Source organism: Microtus oregoni, unplaced genomic scaffold, assembly GCF_018167655.1.
Source record: "Microtus oregoni isolate MIOR12 unplaced genomic scaffold, Mior012 000046F_ref0000063, whole genome shotgun sequence".
Taxonomy (NCBI): Eukaryota; Metazoa; Chordata; class Mammalia; order Rodentia; family Cricetidae; genus Microtus; species Microtus oregoni.
In genome coordinates this window covers 38,493-53,202 of record NW_024543220.1, presented here as the reverse complement: position 1 = coordinate 53,202, position 14,710 = coordinate 38,493, and the positions used below count along the sequence as shown (strand labels likewise).

At 39.1% G+C, this 14,710-nt stretch overlaps 1 protein-coding gene across 6 annotated transcripts in view; it reads right to left on the bottom strand.

Moving 5' to 3' along the window:
- Positions 1–14,710, bottom strand: part of LOC121435610 (ubinuclein-2) — a 74,278-nt gene that overhangs the window by 31,071 nt on the left and 28,497 nt on the right. For 5 of the 6 annotated variants that reach the window (XM_041635070.1, XM_041635065.1, XM_041635069.1 and 2 more), the window contains exons 8-15: positions 11,805–11,934; positions 10,730–10,848; positions 9,789–9,902; positions 9,128–9,271; positions 7,761–7,811; positions 5,114–5,156; positions 2,896–2,946; positions 149–1,699 (exon numbers count right to left, since the gene is read on the bottom strand). In XM_041635070.1, coding sequence (XP_041491004.1) covers positions 149–1,699; positions 2,896–2,946; positions 5,114–5,156; positions 7,761–7,811; positions 9,128–9,271; positions 9,789–9,902; positions 10,730–10,848; positions 11,805–11,934 — 2,203 coding nt within the window. The remainder of the gene's footprint in view (positions 1–148; positions 1,700–2,895; positions 2,947–5,113; positions 5,157–7,760; positions 7,812–9,127; positions 9,272–9,788; positions 9,903–10,729; positions 10,849–11,804; positions 11,935–14,710) is intronic. The other variant, XM_041635067.1, reaches the window with a different exon arrangement.

Below are 14,710 nucleotides of genomic sequence, written 5' to 3'. Positions count from 1 at the left end.
CACTGAGAACAATCCATGGCCATAGCTGTTATCAGCCTAGCATAAGCACATTCTATACATTGTGTATGTCATATGGGAAGTCATTAAGGTGACTTAGGAAGCTTGCTCAATCTTACATTTATCACATGAATGCACATCACATACATACCTGCACACTGGCTGTTACCACTGAAGACCCTGAGGCAGAGGTTGGTCTATGTGGAGTAGACAACGGTTTAGTAGCACCCTGTGTTCCACTTCCTGTTCCCCCAGATAGACTAGTCCTATTAGCTCCACTTGAGTTAAGGTTGCTACCTCTGCTGGCAGGTACATTCATTGGAATTCCGCTCAAGCTGTTCTTCCCAACAGTTCCAGTGGATGATGAGTTTGTTAATTTAGAAGGGGTCTGAAGAGTTTTTGTAGATGGAAGGCCAGAAGTGCGATTTGAGGGCAACAAATTCAGAGTGGGAGACTGTCTGCTGATGTTCATTCCACTGGGCTGTTTATGGACGGGGTTGTTAGTTGAGGGATGGCTACTCTGGGCTACTAGTGTGTTTGGACTGGAAGAAGTCGGGCATACAGCAGGCTTGGGAGCTGGGTTGGATTTAGAAATAAGTTTAGTTGATACTGAAGGCTTAGCTGACAGAGAGGGCTTGGGTGAGGCAGAAGGCTTAGGTGAGGACAAAGGTTTGGGGGATGTGGCAGGTTTGGGAGATGCAGCAAGTTTGGGAGATGCAGCCATTGAGAAGGGAGATTTGAAACCCTGGGTGGAGATTTGTGACACCATAGCCTTGGCTAAATAATTACTGGAGGTAGTGGTGCTCGGTGCTGTCCTAGAAACCAGGGGGTGGGGCCCCTGAGACCCATTTCCAGGTGATGGGGTAGACAAAGGGAGGCGATGATACATCAGTGGCTTATCTGAAGTCTTGAGTAGTTGGGACGAACAGGAAAGCTGGGGGTTATTACTTAATTTCACCACTGGGTTGGTCTGTGATTTACTAATGGTGGCTTGTAATGGAGACACATAGTTCTGCTGGACAGCTGAGTGCTGGTGCACCTTTGTTGCTTGTGTTAACGGAGAAGCATCTTGGGCCTCTGATGTTCCCAGAGCATGAGAGGAGGCAGCAACTTGGGCTTGAGAGGAGGAGACATGAGTCTGAGAAGAGGACGAAGCATGTATCTGGCTTGACCTTTGCAGTCCTTGCTGGAGTAGCCTGGCTGGCAAAGGTTCTAAGGAAACTTTAGGGTTCTGAATTGAAGAACCAGCAATAAGGCCTGAAGAAATGCCCGTATGAGCTAAATCCTGGGGTTTCTTTGGTACTGGCCCCGTGTGACCAGCAATAAGACTTGATGAGTGTGCAGTCTGAGTAGAATCTAGTTTTTTGGGAGTAGCCAGTGGTAACTTACTCATGATACTTGCTAGTTTTTCTTCTCTCAGTCCTGGACGAGGTTTTGTAGTTGGCACATTTAGCCTTGAGCCAACTGAGGGGCCCTTGTTCCCATTGTTGATGGCAGCTAAAGCTTCAGATACAAGATCCAGTGAAGATGAGTGGAAAGAAAGGTCTTCATCCAGGGAGTCATCGAGGCAGATGGTTTCTTGGGCTGGTGCTGAGCTAGAGCTGGCTGAGGCAATGATGGATGTACTGGAGCTCGTGGAAGGACCACCAACTGAAGCCACCAAAGATGCAGGAGCCTTTGGGTCTTTTTTCGGGCTACATTCCTAGCACAAGTATCATTATATTGGAAAAGATACAGAGAGTTAATTATAAATTTTAAACTTAGTTTTTATAAGATTAAGAAATTGAAACTCCCTAAATAGATCAGGCTGGACTTAAACATACAAAGATCCATGTGCCTCTGCCTCTTGAGTGCTGGTATTAAAGGCCTGTGTTACTGTACTGGGCCTCTTTTTTTTTAGCTAGAAATCTAGAGAAGACTACTGAAAACAAAATTGAGAAGATGGTACTCTAACCAGCTCTCCTCATAACACAGTGTGTGACACACTATGCCATTATGTCCTTGCAAGTCATCTTACCAGATCCTGAAACTGGGGCTGAAGGGCAGTGACTGAGGGAGACATCACTCGTTAACTCTACCTCCATCAAATTCAGAACTCATTTCAATCCCAGCTTCTCAGAGCTTTTATTTTTCTGGTGCTCAGCAGGGACTTTGCCTTCGTATCAAGACTTGAACTCTTGTCTAGTAAGGTTTGCTGGTGCGGGCTCTCATTCCGCTTCCTTGCATTTCTATAGCTACCGACCACCAGGATGTAGGGAAACTACTGAATTATCCAACTATATTTAAATCATATTGCTACTCATTATGATGAACATTACTTGTAATTTATCAAATATGTGTTTAGTGTCTCCTATGAGTTAAGGCTCTGTTCTAAGGAAATAAAGATATTAGTAATTAAAGTGCTAAACATCTAGGTGAATATTGTCTTGTTAACAGACTGTCTTGTATAATCTGTTAAATTAACTGTCTTGCCAGGCAGTGGTGGTACACACCTTTAATCCCAGCACTCAGATCTCTGTTAGTTTGAGGTCAGCCTGGTCTACAAAGTGAGTTCCAGAATAGCCAGAGCCATTACACAGAGAAACCCTGTCTTGAAAAACCAAAATAAATAAATAAGCAAATAAGTAAATAAATGAATAAATTTTCTTAAAATTCGAGGAAGAGTTAAGAGAATTATAGTTTTAAGTATTCAGAGTAAAAAAAACCATTAGTAAGTCAAAGAGCAACTGTTTATTTGTTGGGAGTAATATAAAGTACTAGACTAACTTTATGTTTAAGATAAAGACAAAACGACTACACAGATCAATACATCATTTCAGGGGCTCTACTAATTCCTTGGAAAGAAAAAGTCCCAAACCCAGAACCTCATATATTGATGTGTACAGCCACATCACTTACCTTCAGCATAGTGGGGAAAGAACGAACAGGAAGGGTCTTTACCATCACCTCCTAGGGTGTTACAGTAAGTAAGCTGTTAAGAATGCTTTACACTCTAACTTCCATAGCACTTGTTCTAAATCTCCATTTTGCAAACCTCACTACTGATAGAAGCATTGGTATAACCCCACTAGGGCCCCATGCTGGCTAAAATGAGAGGGTAGCACACGACACATAAGCTTGTACATATGGACAATCCAAGTATACTATTTACTCTACCATTAGATACAGGACAGGACAGAAGTGGGGCGGTAATAGCAAAGGTATTACCAATACAAAGTTTCTATTTCAGTTATTTTTGGGGAAGGCAGAGTCTCATATATCCCAGGTTAACCTCTAACTCCCTATCAAGCCAAGGATCATGCTGATCATTCAATCTTTGCTTGAACTTCTGATTCTACTGCTCTCTCTACCTCTTGAGTACTGGGATTATAGTCATACACTACCATGACTGTTTTATGTGATGTGACGGCTTCACGCATGCCAGGCAAGCACTTATCAAATGACCTATATTCATAAACCAACTATGCCTGCTTTTTAGGATATTTTTATTACATTTTCCACTTCAAATATTAATTTTGGCAGTGAAGGAATGGAGGAAGGCTCACAATACAGCTTCTCCTAAACACTGTTAAGATTATCCTATATTCCTTGTTTTGGGGCTAGGAACAGGGTGAGACAGGGTCTATGATTCCCTGAGTGGCCTGAAGTTATGTTTGAGACTGGCCTCAAACTTGCTGCAATTCTTCTGCCTCTGCCTCCAGAATGCTGGAATTACAGATATGTACCAATACACACGTCCAGGTACTTTATGTTCTAAACCAACAAACCTACCATCTATTTGTGGTGGATGCCCACTGACTCTAACCTGTACTAATAAATCCCCTTACATATTCTATATTTCAGACAGTAAGCTCTTGATTTTTTTGGTTTTGTCTGTTTATTGTTGTTTGGGGCTTTTTTTGTAGTGCTGGGTTTATGCCCAGGGCCTCTGACATGCTGAATATATGCTCTGCCTGAAATCCACCTATAGCTTTATGCCTGACTTGTGCTGTAAGTAGGTAAGATGTGGACCATTATATGGCACAGAATCTGCTTTTACCTGCTGCTCTGGGTCACTGCTAAATCAGTAAATTACTCTGCCACCTTGAGCAAGTAATGCAATTTAAACTCCTAACAAAGGGGACATTTTCAGGCAGGACAGTCTTTCTCCAATCTAGAACCTTTGGCCAAGACAGATAATTCTCTCTGCTGGTATGCAGATGCTCCCCTCCCTGTCATTAATTAAATATGTCCTTTTAGAAGCCTTCTCCACACGGGCTTCTTTTCTATCTCTGACTACTAACCCTAGAAAACCCTACCTGTCCTATTCTGAGAAGACAGTGAAAAGAAACCATAAGGCGATAGGTAGTCTCTCCAAGGGCAATGAAGGCCTCAGCAGCAGGCCACCACTTTCTTTGTATTTATAATTTTAGCTATTTTTTTGGGGGCGGGGGACAGGGTTTATCTGAGTAGCCCTAGCTGTGCTGGAACTTGTACTGCAGACCAGGCTGGCCTTGAACTTAAGAGATCTACCAGCCTCTGCCTCCCAAGTGCTAGGATTAAAGTCATATGCAACTATGCCCAGTTATTCAAATGTTATAAAGAACACTTGTTACATTTTATCTAATATTTCTTTCTTCTATTGTTTTTATTGAGCTATACATTTTTCTTTGTTCCCCTTCCTTCCTCCCCTCTTCCATGACCCCCATGCTCCCAGTTTACTCAGGACATCTTGTCCTTTTCTCCTTCCTATGGAGACCCATGTGTGTCTCTCCTAGGGTCATCTTTGTTGTCTAGGTTCTCTAGGTTGTGGACTGTAGGCTGGTTTTTCTTTGCTTTAAGTCTAAAAGCCACTGATGAGTGAGTACATATAATATTTGTCTTTCTGAGTCTGGGTTACCTTACTCAGTATGTTTTCTTCTAGATTCTTTATCCAATATTCCTATGCAGAAATAATGAATGCAAATCTCCACAGCTCCACAACAATCTACTCCTCAAATGGACTTTTATGAAGTCGAAAACAAGCAATGTAGCATAGCACCTATTAATCTTTGCTAAATATCATGTGTCTTTTCCTCTAAGAATTTATCCCAACACTCACCATTAAGGACCAACTACAGATTTGCTGGATTCTTACCTTGACTTTGGGTTTTGATGCAGGAATCACCTTTTTCTTTGCTCTAAGAGAAAAGATTAAAACAAAGGTCATTCAGGAGTAGTTATACATTAGGAATTAAAGTAGACTACCTTAATTCTTTCCACTATTTAGAAAACTCTTTGAAGGAAGTAACTACTCAGCTTGCATGGGAATAGTCAGCAATATTTTTTTTTAATTCAGATGGACTAAAAGGCCAAATAATTACTAAAGAAAGAAATATAAATAGAAAAATAAAAGCTACATGTAAGTACATAAAACATAAAATGACTCAAAACAGGTTAGCCTCAGGAGACTCATTTCAATGGATTGGTAAGAACTCACGATTTATTTGTAGGGAAACATCTTCAGGATATGGCATACTCAAATCAGGACGAGTTTTTTTTTTTTTTGTGAAAAAGTCTTTATTTTAAGAAAAAAATTTAGTTAACAAAAAATTTAACAAGTTTCACTTAGCAAAATACACCCAAAAGGAAATCACAGTCAAGGCCTCACCAATTCCTACAGTATTAGTATTGTGTCTCAATTCTCAAAACTAACTTTGAAAAAGCTTAAACTTAACCTAAAGATTTAAACGAAAATATAAACTAGAATGAACATGAGAAATGCTTCTCTTTGCATCAGGGATCTAGCACCTTTGAGTTCGCCAGAAAAGTACATGTAGGACGAGTTATTAATGACTTTTTTAAGAAAAAAATTAAGGTTTTATTAAAAATTATTTTTAATTGCAAAAATAAAAAAATTGTTAGAATGATAACAAATTAACAAATTAATTAAAAGGCAAGAAGGAAGTTTTGTGAGTTTGAGGTTACCCTGGTCTACACATAGTGAGTTCCAGGCCAGCCAGGGTTATGTAAAACAAAAACTTTGAACACTTAGGAACCAGCAGAAACACCTGTCAATATGCAGTTTCAGGAAAGCAACACTAATTTCTCCATGCCTTTTTCGGAGGAAGCCATTAGAGCATTAAGACATATTTGCTAGCCGGTGGCACATGCCTTTAATCTCAGCACTTGGAAGGCAGAAGCAGGTAGATCTCTGTGAGTTTGCAGCCTGGTCTATAAGAGCTAGCTCCAGGAGAGGCTCCAAAGCTACACAGAGAAGCCCTGTCTTGAAATTAAAAAAAAAAAAAAAAAAAGTCAAATTTACCTATCCTGTTTTCTGACTAAAAAAATAATAAAACACAAAGGTAGTAGTAACAATTGAACTATTTTTAAGAGCTGAGGAGATGATTAGGATTCAGCCCAATGGCAGAACACTTGTCTGGCATGTATAAACCTAGGCTCAGTGCCCATCACTGAGGGAGCCAGACACAGTAGCAAGCACTCACTCATGATCTCAGCTACTTGAGAAGCAGAGGAAAGAACACTTGGAGGCCAGGAGTTTAAGACCAAACTGGGCAACAAAGCAAGATCTTGTCTTAAAAGAGAAAATGAAGAATAATAACTGAAACAATAGATCTCTGATGATATATTAACAAAATGTCCTTTCTAAAAAGAAAAATATCCATTTCTTTTGTGTACATAAAAGGAGAATAAGAATTATGTAATATCACTCCAAAATGATAATCTGATAACTTAATAGAATTAAAGGTACATTGAAGTGCTTAAATCATTTATAACTCACTAACTTAATATTTCAGTAACTTCTTTTTTAAATGCTGGAAATGGAAACAAGGGCCTTAGTGCATGGTAGGTAAGTCCTGTCTACCAACTGAGCTACATTCCAGTGGATCAAAATGTACCCCCAAAGCAAACACTAACAAAACATGGCATGTTCCAGTGTATTAGGAGAATAAAGGTTCATTCTTTATATTTATTTATTTATTCATTCATTCATTTATTTTTTTGAGGCAGGGCTTCTCCGTAGCTTTTGGTTCCTGTCCTGGAACTAGCTCTTGTAGACCAGGCTGGCCTCGAACTCACAGAGATCTGCCTACCTCTGCCTCCCGAGTGCTGGGATTAAAGGCATGTGCCACCACCGCCCAGCAAGGTTCATTCTTTAATAAATTTCACTGGGCTGGGCAGGTAGCTCAGTAGAAGAGTGCTTACCTAGCATATGCTGGACCTGTGTTTAATTCCTGGTATAAACATTTTTTAAAATTTGATTTTGTGAGTGACTGTATGTGTGTGTACGGTAGAAACATGCCTTAAGGCAATACAGTGATCAGAGGGCAACTTTCAGGACTTGGTTTTCTCCTTTTACCATGGGTTTTAGGGCTCCAATTCAGATTCGCATTACAAGTGCTTTTATCCACTGAACCATCTCGCAGATCTAGAAATCTGCTTTATATTTTTACTATAGCCAGTTGTGCACAGAAGGATGAACACTGTAAGCTTGCAAGGCGGGGGGAGGGGGAGTGTTTATGGAAGTGTCCTGTAAGCTTACCTATGTCAATGGGCATTTAGTAAGTAATACTTTTGTTTTTAAAACCATAACATGAATGGGTAGTGGTGGTACAACCTTTAATCCCAACACTTAAGAGGCAGAGCCAGGTGGATCTCTAAGATCCAGGCCAGCCTGACCTACAGAGTTCAACCCTGTCTTAGAAAAACAAAAGGAAACACCCCAAAGAAGCCATAACATGAATAAAAGCACGTGTAGAAATCTAGAGCCAGCATTTACTCACGGAGCAGAGGTGAGATGATTATGTACACTCCGGCTTTCCTTAAAAAGCATTCTGGAAAAATTAGAAAGACAAAATTATTTTTTATAGCAGATAACATGGTAATTGCTTCACTTTTTGTTTTTGTTTTACATAAAAGATCTTGCTGTGTGGATCAGACTACCTTCAAACTGAGTATTATAGCTCAGGCTGACCTTGAACTCAAAATCATTAACCATTTGATTTTTACTTATTTATCAAGCAAAAGTAGTAACAACTTTATTTCTATGTATTCAGAATTTTTAACAAATCAATAGAAAAGGTTGTTTTTGTTACTTTAAGGATGATAGGTTGATAAACTATTCTCTTAAAATTTCTCCAGCCAGGCACTGTGGCACATGATTTTAATCCTAGTACTCAGGAAACAGAAGCAAGCAGATCTTTGTGAATTCAAGGTCAACACGGCCTACTTAAACTCAGCTGGCTTTGAACTCACAGAGATCTGTTTGCCTCTGTTTCCCATGTGCTGAAATTAAGAAGCATGCACCACCATGACTAGCAATTTTGTTTCTTAAAGTGGATTTCACAACATAGCCCAAGTTGACCTGGAATTCTCTGGTATAAACTTGCCTCAAACCTGCAGCCCTCTGTATATTCTCATTAGGGCTAGGTTATAAGTGTGTACCACCACATCTAGCTCTGTTCTAAATCTACCATGTGGTTCCTTTCTATCTGTTAAAAACTCCTCAAGTTTATAACCATTATCTACAGTCCTTTCTCCCTATTACTCAACTTAAAAGCAAAAAAAAAAAAAAGTTTGAATAAAAAAAAACAACAAAAAACATCTTTATACCCATCTTATTTCTAGTTCCACACGATTTGTTTTGTTAAGTGCTGATGATCTGAAATACTACACACACACACACACACACACACACACAAAATAGTTGGTTTTTTTGGGGGGGGTTGGTTTGAGATGGGGGTCCTCTTGATATACTAACGTTAAACATGTATGCTCATTTTAAATATTTCTTTTTTTTAAGAGAGAGAGAGAGAGAGGTTGAAAGTTTTTTTTTAATATTTATTTATTTATTAGGTATACAATATTCTGTCTGTGTGTATGCCTGCAGGCCAGAAGAGGGCACCAGACCCCATTACAGATGGTTGTGAGCCACCATGTAGTTGCTGGGAATTGAACTCAGGACCTTTGGAAGAGCAGGCAATGCTCTTAACCTCTGAGCTATCTCTCCAGCCCCTAAATATTTCTTTAGATTATAATTCCCCCCTTCTTTCCTCCCTCTAAACCCCCAAACATAAGTTCTTAGCAAAATCGATCTGCTGTATGTTTGTCTGCAAATATATCTTTATAACAACAAAAGTATATTTCTTACCTTGCCTGCATCCAGCCCTTAGGCCAAAGTGGCTTCACCTCTGTCTCCATGAAGGATTTAAGATAATCCTCAGCAGATTGGCTTTTATTTGGCTCTAATTCATAGCATCCCAATTTGATCTCAACAAGGTTACATAACAAAGTTCTAAACAAATTAAAAATATATACTGATATAAAAATGTGAATTGTAAAACTTAAAAAAAGATTCAAAACAGTTATTTTTGAAGCACACAAATCTGGTGGCAATAAAGAATGTTAACTGAAGTATTCAGACTATAATAAGAGAAATAAGTTCTAATATTGATCATTCACTGCACTACAATCAACTCCCATCATGAAACAATGGCCTTTGGTACCTTTCTTTAGTGACCAAAGACTGAAAGGGATAGTTGTCTCCCTGGGGTAAAGCAAGCAGACAGTTCACACAAGTATATCACATGCTTGTTCTTATGCAAACAGAATGACTTCAGTCCACTATTAGAACAGCTGATAAAATGTATTATATGAAGACCAAAGCACCAGACCCTGAGGCCATTACACTGGATTACTATTTTTGAGTATGTTTTCTTAGACACTATTCTTTGGTTGCTTCTGATCTAGTCCTCCACTTCTGGGGATTCTTATAATTTCTTTGCCTATAAATGAAGACTAAGAAAGCTCACCTAATGGTGTCATCCCAGTGGAATTTCTTTCGTGGGCCTATGACTCGTTTCCCTGGTTTCTCCTCATCATCATCTTCAGATCCATTTTTTTCCCGTTCTTCATCTGCTTGCACCCTAAAAAATGAATAACACTTTATTAAGCAGTTTTAACCCAGAATTCACGACCATATAGTCCTTAAATACTTCAGTTGCTCATCGAAATGTTTACTTGAGACAGAACAGGGGGCAGTATTTCCACATGAAGCCAGTATGAAGTGGATGAGTAAATAAGGCCCTGAAGTATAATACAGAGGTGCAAATGCTCAGCCTTTAGATCAAACTTTGTGTCCAGTCCCAACTTAGTATAATTGGTTAAGACGTGAAATGCCTTAAGCAGCATTAAATTTTAGCTTTTTTATTTTTATTTATTTATTTTTTGAGACAAGGTCTCAGCATGAAGCCTAGGCTAGCCTAGAACCTGGATCACTCTGCTGAAACCTCCTAATTGCTGTTATTATAGGTACATCTTATTATGCCTCCCTTGGCTCTTGTTTTGTTCGCATCTATACACTAACCAGACAAAGCCTTTTGCTTTTGACAGCAAAAGCAGTTGAGTGGGAAGTGACACATCACTTAGAAAATATTCGATTACATCATTTTAACTGTATACATGGTGTCTAGAGAATGAGGACTACTTAAGAACATCAACTAAGCAGGGCAGTGGTAGTGCAAACCTTTAATCCCAGAGATCGGCAAGCAAAGGCAGGTGGATCTCTGTGAGTTTGAGGCCAGCCTGGTCTATACAGCTGAATTCCAGGACAGCCAGGTCTGCACAGAAATCGTGTCTCAAAAAAAGCAAAAGGCCAAAAACAAATGACAACAAAACAAAATAAAACCAAACAAAAGACTATCAACCAAACGTCACTGTCAATTCTAAACCAGCCCAAAGCAGAGGTACATACTTGGCACACTTGGCTTGACTGCGAGCCTGGCAGTCCTCCTGGTATTTAAATAGCTGTTCGGGCATGACGTTGCTAACAGCCAACTTCAATTTTTGCAGAGGTTCCCTTAAACGATCATCCTGAAGGGGTAAATATATTTGGAGTTTTTTTTTTTTTTCAAATATAACAAAACTTACTCTATAAGCAGAACTTCAATAGGTAAAATCACATTTTACATACTGATTATATACACCTGAAATGTTATCTAACATGACATTTCTTCTACAGCCCTGACTTGTCAAGGTACACTGGAAGAAAAATTACATTGACTGTGTTTTCCACTACACCAAGCAGAGTCCCAGTTCTTGCCTGCTGCCCCAGAAACAGTGTTCCTTCACATTCTTAAGAATGAGTCCAAATTTTGGCCAATAAGTTTTATGAATGAATTATAATACAAATAGAAAATGGGACTGATATTGCCCAGACTACTGTTTAACTCCTGGTGTTGAGATATAGCCAAGGAAGACACTATTCTAAAATACTACAACACACAATCTGCTCTGGTGACTACCAACAGGATGCGGGCAACCTGTTCTCCCAGTTACTGCTAGCAATTATAACTTATGATGCAAGCAAAACTTAAATTCAAGGCCAAAAGAAAGAGGAAACTGAGAAACTCTTCTCCATATGGGTTCAGCATAGAAAGGAAAATAAGAATTTTGTATCTGACAGTTCAAGTCAGCCAACAGCATTTTCATCTTACAAATAACATATACTTAAGTGCTTAAAACCTTCATCATTGTCATAGGCCCAGAAATATCTTAATTCTTTCTTCACTAAAGCAAAAGGATTTTGCTTTTTATAATGTAGATTGAGATTCAAACATACTAAGCAAGTCTTTACTTAAGCTTTACTATACCCCCAACCCTTAACAAGTCACTACACCTTTTGATAAAAGATGTATTAGAACATAAAAATTATGACTAGAAACCTATGACATAGATACTAATTAATAAACTAAGCATGTAATGGTATCTGGAAACATGTTGTTTACTGGTTACAAAACCGAAGATCTAGGTACTATTCTTCCACTTACCTGGACATTAAGATGTAGCTTCTTTAGACGTTTTACCAGTGTTTCCTTATTACATGGCACAAATGCTTCAAGATGGGAGTAGACACCACTACGAACGACAGGGCCTAGTTCTTGTAGCTGTAACTCAATGCTGACCACAAAACAAAACAAAACACACAATAGTAAACATCATAAAATTCTTTTTTATATAGCATCTATATATAAGCCAGAAATTAGCCAGGCGGTGGTGGCACACACCTTTAATCCTAGCACCTGGTGGAGGCAGAGGCAGGCAGATCTCTGAAATCAAGGCCAGAATAGTCTGCAAAGCAGGTTCCAGGACAGTCAGGACTACATAGAGAGAAACCCTGTCTTGAAAAATAAACAAAGCAAAAACAAAAACAGAAAAGGAAGAAAGCAAACAAGTACAGGCAGGTATTTCTGAAACTACACTCCCAGAGTTCCTATAGTACTCTCCTTTAAAGTATCTGAAAAGGCAAGGCCCTTTACACCCAGCTATGTGCACATGATAATTTCCTCATCTTTGTTTTCCTTTTATGACTGTGACACAGCTGTTATTTAATAGTTTACTTAATTTATTGTAAATGATTAGTTCTCACTTCCCTTTTGGGAACAGAAAACTAAAGTTAAATCTTTATTTTGTCTAGTAGCAATTTCTTTTTGATATTTCAGCCTGACTCCATCCTAAGTTTAGAATCTTGTTACAGGGTCGAAATAAGTTCCTTCCTGTTTTCTGTAAAACTTAAATTTGAGCATGTCTTTACCCTTTTCTGGAATTTGACATGTTCCACACCTGACCTCCACCCTGATTAAGATGTTCTGCCAAATAATTTTGAGACATTCTACCAAGTTCCTATGTAACCAAAAAACCCCTTGGAAACTCCCTAGCCTTGCAGTCTTTTGGGCTATATAAAGCCCCAATTTCTCCTATGTTCAATGCTATTTTTCTCAAACCTGTCTTTAGGGAGACAGTCCTGTCTGACAGAAGTTAAAGCTTGCTTAATTTGATCAAAAAGGACACTAAGAAAGACTAACATAGATTTAATCTACATGGAAAGTAGAAAAAGACAAGGTCTGCTGAGTCAATTGGGAGCATGGGAACCTTGGGGAAGGGTTGAAGGGGAGAGGAGAGAGGCAGGGAGGGGAGCAGAGAAAAATGTTGAGCTCAATAAAAAAAAAAAAAAATTGACCAAAAAGTTTTGTTCATTGGTCTTTACTCTCATTTAGTGGGACTAACATTTTTCTCTTCTCTATCTCAATTCCTCTTTTAAAAGTAAAGCAGTGCCAGGTGGTGGTGGCACATGCCTTTAATCCCAGCACTCGGGAGGCAGAGGCAGGTGGATCTCTGTGAATTTGAGGCCTGACTGGTCTACAAGAGCTAGTTCCAGGACAGGCTCCAAAGCTACAACAAAACCCTGTCTCAAAAAATAAGAACAGAAACAAAACAACAACAACAAAAAAGTAAAGCAGTAAAGTTTGTAATAATTGCCATATTCTGGCAGAGAGAAACTAATAAATAAGGTGTCTCTCAAAATGGAAAAGATTTTATTTGGCAGCTGCTGCTGAAGAGAAATAACAACTGATGTCAGTTTGAAGGTCATTATCAAATTGGGACTCTTAGCTGGGCTTGATGATGCATATATTTAACCCTACTCGGAAAGAAGAGGCAGGGATCTCTCTGAATTCCAGGATAGCCTGGACTATGTAGGAGTTCCAGGCCAGGCAAGGATACATCGTGAGATCTTGTATCAAAACAAAACAAAACAAAACAAAAAATACAACATAGTAAAACAAATTGGGGCTCTTGACAACAAATTATGTCCAAATCACCATAGATAATTATAGGAAAATGTACAGGGACACTTAGGAAACCTTCCCATATTAAATGAATTTATCACTTCTAAAATACAGTGTAATCTCAGCTGGGCAGTAGTGGTACACACCTTTAATCCCAGCACTCGGGAGGCAGAGGCAGGTGGATCTCTATGAGTATGAGGCCAGCCTGGTCTACAAGAGCTAGTTCCAGAACAGCTAGAACTGTTACACAGAGAAATCCTGTCTCAAAAGAAAAAAAAAAAGTTAGTTGGAACTGAAGATAAAATGCAAACTTTCCAAGTACTAAGAGAAGCCACAAAAGTCTAGACTGACTCAAGGAGACAGTTTAAAAAGTTACTGGTTTCCAAAAAGGTTAACACAGACACGGGAAAACTGACTTCCTGAGGAGAAATCAACTGCTAAGTCCTCTGTATACTGCTATTCAAGTAAATGCTCACTCAAAGAGCACCAAGGAGATGGCATGGAGGTCTCTCTCATAGGAGTGTTCAGTAAACAAAATCATGCCCAGTGCAATCTGAGTGGACCAGAGGCAGTCAGAAGCTCGTTCTCTATTAGAAATGCCTGCTTCAGGGAACAGGGAAGAAAATCAAGTGAGCATATTGTATACTTGTTCATTCAGGTCAAATTCAACTATGGAAAAAAAAATGGTTAACCAAGAAATTAATCTTTTTCTCCTCAACAAAAGGAAGAAATGGTTAAGGCCAATACACCTGGATAATGTTATAGGATTACACTATTTATTACAACAGGTACTCTGTCCAGAAGAGGAAAGCATGTGCGTTTAGGGTAGAGAAAAAAAAGGCCAAAAACAATAATAAAGTGACTCTAAAGGAAAAACTTCAACTCTGTAGATGTGTGTGTGTGTGTGTGGAGAGAGAGAGAGAGAGAGAGAGAGAGAGAGAGAGAGAGAGAGAGAGACAGAGAGAGAGACAGAGACAGAGGAGATTTAGCAGTTAAGGGCACTGACCCCCTTCCAGAAGATCAGGGTTTGATTCCCAGAAACCATATGGTGCCTAACAATTGTTTGTAATTCTAATTTCAAGGGATCTGATGCTTTCTTCTGGCCTCCT